Source organism: Patiria miniata, unplaced genomic scaffold (genome assembly GCF_015706575.1).
Source record: "Patiria miniata isolate m_02_andy unplaced genomic scaffold, ASM1570657v1 HiC_scaffold_18, whole genome shotgun sequence".
NCBI lineage: Eukaryota > Metazoa > Echinodermata > Asteroidea > Valvatida > Asterinidae > Patiria > Patiria miniata.
The window spans coordinates 11,861,311-11,870,493 of record NW_024037056.1 but is presented as its reverse complement, the minus strand read 5'-3'; the positions used below and the strand labels follow the sequence as shown (position 1 = coordinate 11,870,493).

Below are 9,183 nucleotides of genomic sequence, written 5' to 3'. Positions count from 1 at the left end.
TAATTTGAGTTTCAAAGCTGCAAAATTACTACAATTTTTGACCAAGCTAGGTAGTTTATTTGTTGCTAATAACGCTCTGGACATCTGTCGCGTCGACTGCTCTGTGCACAAGAGACCGTCTCAAAATCAGCCAAAATGTCCTCAATTTCGAGCATGGCGAGGTTCAGAAATCCAGCAAAGTCCTCTAGAGGTACTGTAGATTGTTTTTGTCATTTTCTGTGTCGTTTCATGAGCTCGATTTGTCACGTTTGCGGGGGAAATTATTCGTTTGAACCGCCTCGTAAAACTCTCGTAGTCTCGAGTGTTTGCTAATTGATCGTTGACGTTGGGTGGGTCCGTCATGCCTAGGCTGTAGTGTACTGTACAAACTTGTGTCAAAACCAATATTGGATTATGCGGAACCGATTATGCAGAGAGGGCATTGCTGGCTTGACTGAATGGAATAAAAGTGGTCAAAGGAACATTTGTGGAGACCAATTTTATACTGAAAAGAAAGAAATTACACTTCAATTTAATTTTCAACCTTATTGTTCAATGATTTTTTCAGAATGAATCAATGAATGGGCATACAGTGACAGGCGCCTAGCAGTGGGGTCTAAGGCTCAAGCTAGACAGGCCTATATAGTATAATTGATAGTCCCATCAAATCTTAAGCGTATAAAGTGTAAGGCCTTAACACTTAGACGTAGTTGAAACTTCAATGAAACTGGCCAAACATTAATAAGATGCTTTTATTGCGTCATAACATTTATAAGAAAAAAGGGGAGAATGCAGCGTCAACAATTAGTAAGATTGGGCAATAATTTATTCAAAAGTTTTGAAAAATTAATTAATTTAGATTTTAGTTTTTAAAAATATACATAATAATTATACTTGAATCAAATTTATTATTGATTGATTAATGTACTTTTTGGGGATTCTTTCTTTGTTTACGTTTTTTAACCTAACTTATTATGTATTTATTATTTTGACACTGTTGTTATTAAATACTTGGTATTAAAACGATGTTATTCTTTTGCTTTCAGGTCCAGGATTTTCCAGCACACTCAAGAGGACCAGCAGCCTTGGCAGTCTGAACAAACGAAGCTCTGCCAACTTAGCTCCCTCCTTCAATGCTTCGTAAGCACCTCAGATATAAAATAAAATAATGAATATTTATGAGTACAGTGAAAATTACTCAGTTGATCGTTATAAAAGTATTAGCAATGTTTACTGTTCACACAAGTACTCGTTGTTTTTGCAGCAAAACTGGACCAACCATGTCTCAAGATTACAGCAATCTTGAAGCCGAGTACATCAAGAACTTACAGCAGCAGATCTACTTTCTGGAACTGGAGGCCAACTTTCTATATCCTTTGTCGAAAATAATGTATTGATTCCAATTCCAATTCCTATTCCAAAGCAATCAAAGCTACAGTTAACTTAAAACTTTGTCTTAAGGTAAACACTTCATCGGACTCTTAAAATATTTGTGGTCCTAAACATTTTCTTTTGAACATTGAAAATATTGGGGAGTCAGGTTGGCGTAGCGGTACTTTCCTCGCCTTCCACCACTGTGACCCGGGTTCGAATCCCGCCTGGGCAAATATGTGAATTGAGTTTTCAGTCCCTGCCTGATTCTGTGGGTTTTCCCGTGAATTTCTTCTGGGCGTTTCCTCCCACATCTAAAACTGTCACTCCTTCTCATTGTGTTCTCTCCAAAGGTTTCTTCAGGCTTGCGAGCTACAGTGCCTATGGTGCTTTGAGGAATCCTTGGTTTCATTACCAGAAATGATTGATAATAATAATGATAATAAAATGACAAATTGACGATTCGAAACCACCATCTAGGACTTGCAAATTTGTCAGTGTGTTTTTTTCTGTAAAGAGGGCGATAGTCAGAAGCTACAAACTGGTAAATAGCCAGGGATCACGCCCAAAGTCATGATGCTAGCAACATAAGCAGTGCAGCAAACCTGGCAAACGGGTACTGGGACTCATCCAGAGAACTTTTTTTTTCCAAAAAAAAATATCCCATCGAGGTAAACTTTCTGTGTTGAGCACAAACATTTTATCCATGAAGATTCCTTGACTGGACCATTCTTACGCGGGACCATGCCAGGAAGGCTACCACCCTGCAGCCCAGGATGACAGAAGAGGCAAGCAGGATGCTAGACGCACTCAAGGTGAATTGTTTTCTAATTTTTTTTTTACTAGTTTGCTTACTCTAGAGAAGTAACTGAAAGCAGTGAATCATTGCTGATAGCTCTTGCAAATGCCAAAGAGAAGAGATGATCTTTTCTAAAGCATGTTAAAAACAACGGAGTAAAACAAAATGTCCTTAAAAGGCTCTTTTTGTGGGATCTCATCACTGACTCTTTCAGGAATTGCAAGCCGATGTGGACAGCATGCACCTAGACATCAAGCGTAAGGAATCCAACCTGGACATGGTGAACACGGAGAAGGAACGACTGGACGGAAGACTCAGACTGCTTCAGGGTGAGTCCTCAACACCCCAGAGATTTCCTTTGTGTCATTCGTTTGAGTATGCTAAAGAGAAATAGATAGCGTTGCAGTTGAGGTACTTGTGATGGATCACAAGTCCATCGCATTGCATGTAAATCACAAGTCAGTTCACAGTCACAAGTAACTGGGGATAACTTGTGATGGACTTGTGATGGACATGTGATGGACATGTGATGGACTTGTGATGGACTTGTGATGGACTTGTGATGGACTTGTGATGGACTTGCAGAGATGCCAACCATTACTCTTTTGGAGTAATTATTAGGATTTTGAGGCATGTTACTACTCTTGAAAATTCCAGCTGTCCTATACGCCAACATTGTGGTTACCCTGAAAAGTACTGTGGTTACTCTTAAACTTGACTGTTGTCCCATGTATTTACATTAGCATTACTCTTTGCAGGAAGAATCATTACTATTTTGTATTCTGTAAAGTTGGCATCTCTGGACTTGTGATGGACTTGTGGTGGACTTGTGATGGACATGTGATGGACATGTGATGGACATGTGATGGATACAGTCTTTGCCACAATATTCACTGTTGCGCCAAATATGAATCTGTATTTACCTTGTGATATGACTTGTGATTTGACTTGTGATTGGCTTGTGATTTGCTTTTGATTGGCCAAGTTACAACTCTGCAATCTGACTAGTGTGGACGCATTAGGTGACAAGGTTTTAAATTTTATCTTCTTGTGTTTGAAATCGTCTTGGTCTAGATACCCACAACCGAGAGAAGAAACTACTGGTGGAGGAAATCGTCCAGCTCAAGAAGCAGAACGAGATGACGATGAGGGAGATTGCGCAGAAAGAGGAGCAGATCTTTGACGCGAGGAAGGAACTGGACAGAGGAAGCACGTCGCTGACGAGCGCGGAGCAGAAAATCCGGATTCTGACTGCACAGGTAATAGAACTACACCTATGATATCCCAGGTGAACATTCCAGTACAAACCAGTTTTAACCGGTTGAAGCCAGTTGAAACCGGTTAAAACCGGTTTTAATCGGTTTCAAATGGCTTCAACCGGCATCATGAAGGTCAAGAGCTGAATCAATATGCCAGTAGAAACAGTAACCAGTAGAAACTGGTTTTAACTGGTTGAAGCCGGTTGAAGCCAGTAGAAACCGGTTTTAACCGGTTTCAACTGGCTTCAACCGGCATCATGAAGGTCAAGAGCTAAACCAATAGTGATTTTTGCTTGTATTTGTTGCGTAGGTTGACCAGAAGTCAGATGAGTTGAGACACACCCAGTTGGCGTTGGAAGACAAGCGGACTGATCTTCTGAAGGTGCAGACTCAGTTGCAGGAGATGGAGGATCGATATTACTCCAGCACGGCGTCCATACAGGACAAGGCAGTAGAAGAATTCAGGGTAGGGTCATGTATGTAGACTTAACCGACAACTCAGTGGTCTTGTGTTCAACTGGAAGGCTGAAAGGGAATGGTGTCCCTCAATAGAGCCGGAAAGTAAAAGGTCACGCAGCGAGCTTCCGGACCCCTCGCGTGGCCCGCCTATATGGGCATTTTACACTACATTGCCGATTTTCTTGCTATAATTTCTGACAGAATGATCTCGAACTGTAATCACCCCCCAAGACACATTCATGACACAGTCCTTATCAGCGGTCACTTTAGAATTTTTTTGTAAATGCTAACGAGTCCTTCAAGTTTATTCAAAAAGATTGTATATCTTAAAAGACATTTTAGTCTCCTATTTAAGTTTCAGTTTTCACCCAATGACCATCACAAAATTATTTCATACATTTTTATCTTTGTACGAGTGCACCGAGTTCCACTAGTCCGCATGTATTTTAGATTTTCGGAAGTGAGAGGTCAATTTTTGGCACGATATTTCTCTTTCACGTCAAGCGATTTGTCAGTTTCCGTAAATTGCGATGCTAGTAACAATTTTACGAAAGGCCTTTTTCGAGGGTGATTTGCTGAAGAAATCAAAGTACCAAAAATAATTGCAAAGTTAAGGATTTTTGAGCAGTGATTTTCCTATTCAAGGGTTCCGGAAGCATGCACTAGGGGTGAACTTTCAATCTCTATTGCCTCAGTGTGATGACTGGCCAGTGTATTGTAAATAGTCTCCTAAGGATGCCAAAACAGTGTAGGAATTGGTCATGGAAAGCTCTATACAAGTTTGTTTGGGAAAATTCATGGAAAATACACGGAAAAGTCACAGAATTTCATTTTAAGATTTCTGCGGTAACCCCGAATACCGTACCTCATTGATACACTATGTAATTTCTCTCTATTATGATTGTATCTACAGAATGAGATTCGTTTGATGCAGCATAAGATGAAGGAGACGGAACTAAATGCCCAGCAAGATCGCTACTTGAAGAACAAGGTAAAAAAAGTCAATTTTGTTTTAAAGATATAGTCCATCATTTGTAATTTGTGCATTTTGTTCGTTTGAAGTAACAAAAGTGTTCATTATCTAATGAAGGATACTGAACAACTAACCTGATGAAGTTTCAGCTCAGCTTCAGCTGTATATTCCGAGAAAACAGCATTCCAGGATCTCTATTTCAAATCAAAAGTTGCTGAATCATGTTTTAAATTGGGCCTGAATTCAGCGTCCGAGACACATTCTCACTGAGCCGATTGCAGCTATACGCGATGTCGCGCACTGATCCGACGAATTATAGCGACCGCGTGCGCGTGTGCATCGTGCCAATGCTTGCGCGCGCTTCGCCGAACAACAAAACGAACTACTAATTTAATTTTCCTACGGTGCGTCTTAAGACGCACCGTTGGAAAGGCCTTCTTTCGTTGATTACTTCAAAATGACAGCTTGCCAGAAAGAATAATTTCACAGGGAGTTTAGTCTCCTTACTATCTTTCAACCAAGTATGTTTTTCAACAATAATTAGGCCAGTTACTTTTCGGATGGCTGCAAATGATGGACTATAGCTTTAAACAATAATGCGTTCAACAAGTTTGTTAAAAATTGCAGCTATGCAACAGCGATCTTATTTTTTCATCACAAAGCGAAATGAATGATTTGTGTTTCCTCTTTAAAATTCCTGAACAGATGTCTGACGACATTGCCAGCTTAGTCAAAGAGAACGCGATGATGGGGACCCAGGTGTTGGAACTGCAGAAACAGCTGGACAGGGTGAGTTTGGAACCGCCATCACAGCGCTAGATAGCTCAGTTGGTAGAGCACTGGAACGGCAATCTGGAGGTCGCAGGTTCAAACCCTGCTCCAGTCTTTGATCAATTTTAAAATTAGTATAATGCACATAGTCAGTTTTCCTTTGTGGTTTACATGAAAAATTAAATTGTCAAGAATATTTTGAAGTAACATATCACCTCCATGCATACTTTTCCTTTGTACTCCAAATTTCAGACAAAAATGTCCGAGTCTGTACTTCATACATTCCTGGCAGAGCAAACATTTATCCTAAAATGTGAACGTTTTTATATCTAGAAGTTCAAGATGTTGATAGCAAACTGGTTCCTTGTTTCTGCCTTACAGGAGAGAACCTTGAGAGAGAGTCGGGACACCAGACACGCCTCCAACATCACCGAGCTGGTGACAGTGCGCGACAAGGAGAAGCACCTCAAGTACGACTTGGACAAGACCAAAGAAGAGTTGAAGTACGAACGGGACCGGGTGCAACACCTCATGAACCAGGTCAGTCAGGCAGTCACACTGTTCAATCTGAACCATTCTGGGTCCAATTGCTTAAAAATTATTCTAACACAGCGAAACTCAGCTCACCTAGGAACCAGTTACGAGATGAAACTCTGGCTGGTAACGTGTTCGGAGCTCTGTCAAGCTGAGCCATACGGCTTTACTCACATTTGACAATGTCATGTACGTATCTGCTCAACATACAAATGTGCTGATATAAGTCAGCGCTGCAATTAGGAAATTGGTATTAAATTGTGAAATGTCATTGGCCGAGAACTAATCACGTCACATAATATGCATTGGGGCAATTCCACGGTTACTCACGTTACATTTTTGATGTACTTTTGAGTTTCCTTGGGCTGTAATTACCTTACTGAAAAGGTTTAATAACTGTTATCCCCATGGTAGATAGAGTAGACCTAGACCTACCTAAGCACCAAAGATGACATCCAGAAAAATGTGTTATGTATGATAAACAAGACGCACAAAATTGGTTACTCACGTTACGAAAATGTAACGTGAGTAACCGTGGAATTGCCCATTGGCATAGCTACTAATATGCCAAGTTGGTGCTGCAGAGGGCAATGGACAAGGCCCGGCCTTGAAGGTTTGAATACAAGACCACCCAACACTCATCTGATTTTAAAAATAATAATTATGATGTGTATTTATAAAGCGCACGTATCCGCCAGGCTGGACTTGAACCCACAACTTGCAGAATTACCCGCAGACCACGAATTCAATGCTCCAGACCACGAGGCCACAGCTCTCCATTTTAACCATTAACAGACTCTTGCCTTGCCTATTTTTTCTCTAAAACAGTTGGCCAAGCAGGAGCAGGAGCAGACAACGTCTAGCCTGAGCCAGAACACCCTGCGCAGCAGGCTGGCTGAGCTGGAAGGCAGGCTGTCTGGGGTGGAGGTGGAGAACACTCAGCTGCGTAGGGATAAGATGCTGCTGGTGGACCACGTCTCTGAGCTACAGAAACAGGTTCGTATCAGAGCTGTGACCATCAGAGGTCATATCGCAAACCAATCACAAGCCAATCATATTTCAGATCACAAGTCAAAGTCAGTCATAAGTCCAATATGAGACAATTATAAATCAGTCACAAGCCAAACATGAGTAAATCACAAGTCAATCAAAAGTCAGTCATAAGTCCAAAATAAGACAATTATAAGTCAATCACAGGTCAATCATAAGTCGATCATAAGTCAGTCAGAAGATAATCATAAGTAAGATCAGAATCAAAAGTCAAGTCAAAAGTCAATCACAAGCGAGTCGTAAGTCAATCGCAAGTCAATCGCAGGTCTGTCGTAAGATAATCATAAGTCAGATCACAATAACAAGTCAGATCACAATCACAAGTCAAATCAAAACTCAATCACAGGTCAATCATATAAGTCAAGCAAAAGTCAGTAATAAGATAAGATAAATTAAGTAAGATCAGAAGTGCAAGTCAAGTCAGAAGTTGATCACAAGCGAGTCATAAGTTAATTACAAGTCAATCGCAAGTCTGTCATAAGGTGATCATAAGTCAGATCACCGTCAATCACTAGTCATATCAAAAGTCCATCACAAGTCAATTCACAAGTCATTCACAAGTAAAAGAGAAAAGAGATTTCAACGCAGGTTTTTCTTTTCACTTCTATAGGTTTCAGAGCGAGAGCATGAGACCACACGGATGCAGAACCACCTGCACACCATGGAGGGAACCCTGGCCAACCTGGACCGCCGAAACAAGCATGAGAGCACCATACAGAGCCAGAAATGGGGGGAGTTTGAAAAGATGGCCGAGAGCATGAAGAATCTGTCCAAGAGCATGACGGCACGGTCAGTGACACCGGAGTATTGAGGGAGGAGCTTATTGATGAAAGGGGAGGGGACTATTGGGGCGGGGTTGAGGGGTGTATATCAAGCAGCCAAGTATTTACTAGTACCTAAAGAGCCAGAAAAGGGGGGAGTTTGAAAAGATGGCCGAGAGCATGAAGATCTGTCAAAGAGCATGACGGCACGGTCAGTGACACCGGAGTATTGAGGGAGGAGCTTATTGATGAAAGGGGAGGGGACTATTGGGGCGGGGGTTGAGGGGTGTATATCAGGCAGCCAAGTATTACTAGTACCCTAAAGAGCCAGAAATGGAGGGGGGGGGGGTTTGAAAAGATGGCTCAGAGCATGAAGATTTTGTCAAAGAACAGGATGGTGCAGTCGCTGACACCGGAGTATTGAGGGAGGAGCTTATTGATGAAAGGGGAGGGGACTATTGGGGAGGGGGTCGAGGGTTGTACATCAAGCAGCCAAGTATTACTAGTACCCAGAGCCAAAAATGGGGGAGTTTGAACAGATTGCTCAGAGCATGAAGAACCTTTCTAAGAACATGACGGCGGAGTATTGAGGAAGAGGCCAATTGTGGGGAGGGACTAATTGGGGGAGGGGCCAACTTGGGTGGGGAGGGGTGTTGGAGATCCTGGCATTAGAAAAAAAGGACAGAGCCAGTGATAGGGGAGTTTGAAAAGATGGCTGATGGCATGAACTACATGTAGCAAAATAAAGAGCATGAGGGCACGGTCAGGGTACTGAGAGAATTAAGGGGAGGGGCCTTTTGGGGAGGGGCAAATTGGGGGAGGAGCTTAATGGAAGGAGGGGTCTTAATGGAAGGAGGCTGATGGCATGATTTACATGTAGCAAAATAAAGAGCATGATGGCACGGTCAGGGTACTGAGAGAATTAAGGGGAGGGGCCTTTTGGGGAGGGGCAAATTGGGGGAGGAGATTAATGGAAGGAGGGGTCTTAATGGAAAGAGGGGTTGGCCAATTAGGAGAGGAAACAGTTGAAGGGGCCCAGTTTAGGAAGGATGGGGAGAGACCAGTTGGTCCAATTGGAGGATGGAGAACGAACAGTTGGAGGCAATTAGGGAGGGGTCAATTGTGGATGGGGAGGGGCCAGTTGGGAAGGGAGGGGCTTAAAGGTCAAAGCAGTAGAAGCAGGTTGCTGTGAGCCAGGGCATAAATGATCCTAATGCATTCATTGAT

The 9,183-nt window shown here is 42.2% G+C and overlaps 1 protein-coding gene across 1 annotated transcript; it reads left to right on the top strand.

The window, feature by feature from the left end:
• The first annotated feature begins 135 nt into the window (after positions 1–135).
• LOC119724628 (cingulin-like) lies at positions 136–8,878 on the top strand. The gene is made up of 12 exons (XM_038195758.1): positions 136–190; positions 1,026–1,119; positions 1,244–1,348; positions 2,087–2,165; positions 2,364–2,478; positions 3,224–3,408; positions 3,719–3,874; positions 4,781–4,858; positions 5,546–5,629; positions 5,993–6,151; positions 6,974–7,141; positions 7,806–8,878. The coding sequence occupies exons 1-12, from the start codon at positions 136–138 to the stop codon at positions 8,004–8,006; spliced, it is 1,479 nt and encodes a 492-aa protein (XP_038051686.1). The 3' UTR covers positions 8,007–8,878.
• The last annotated feature ends 305 nt before the right edge of the window (positions 8,879–9,183 follow it).

Excerpts from the sequence above, each read along its gene's own strand:
- LOC119724628 (XM_038195758.1), top strand. The coding sequence starts at position 136 with ATGTCCTCAATTTCGAGCATGGCGAGGTTCAGAAATCCAGCAAAGTCC. Across the intron at positions 2,166-2,363 it reads GGATGCTAGACGCACTCAAG|GAATTGCAAGCCGATGTGGA; the intron begins GTGAATTGTTTT and ends TGACTCTTTCAG. Across the intron at positions 3,875-4,780 it reads AGGCAGTAGAAGAATTCAGG|AATGAGATTCGTTTGATGCA; the intron begins GTAGGGTCATGT and ends TTGTATCTACAG.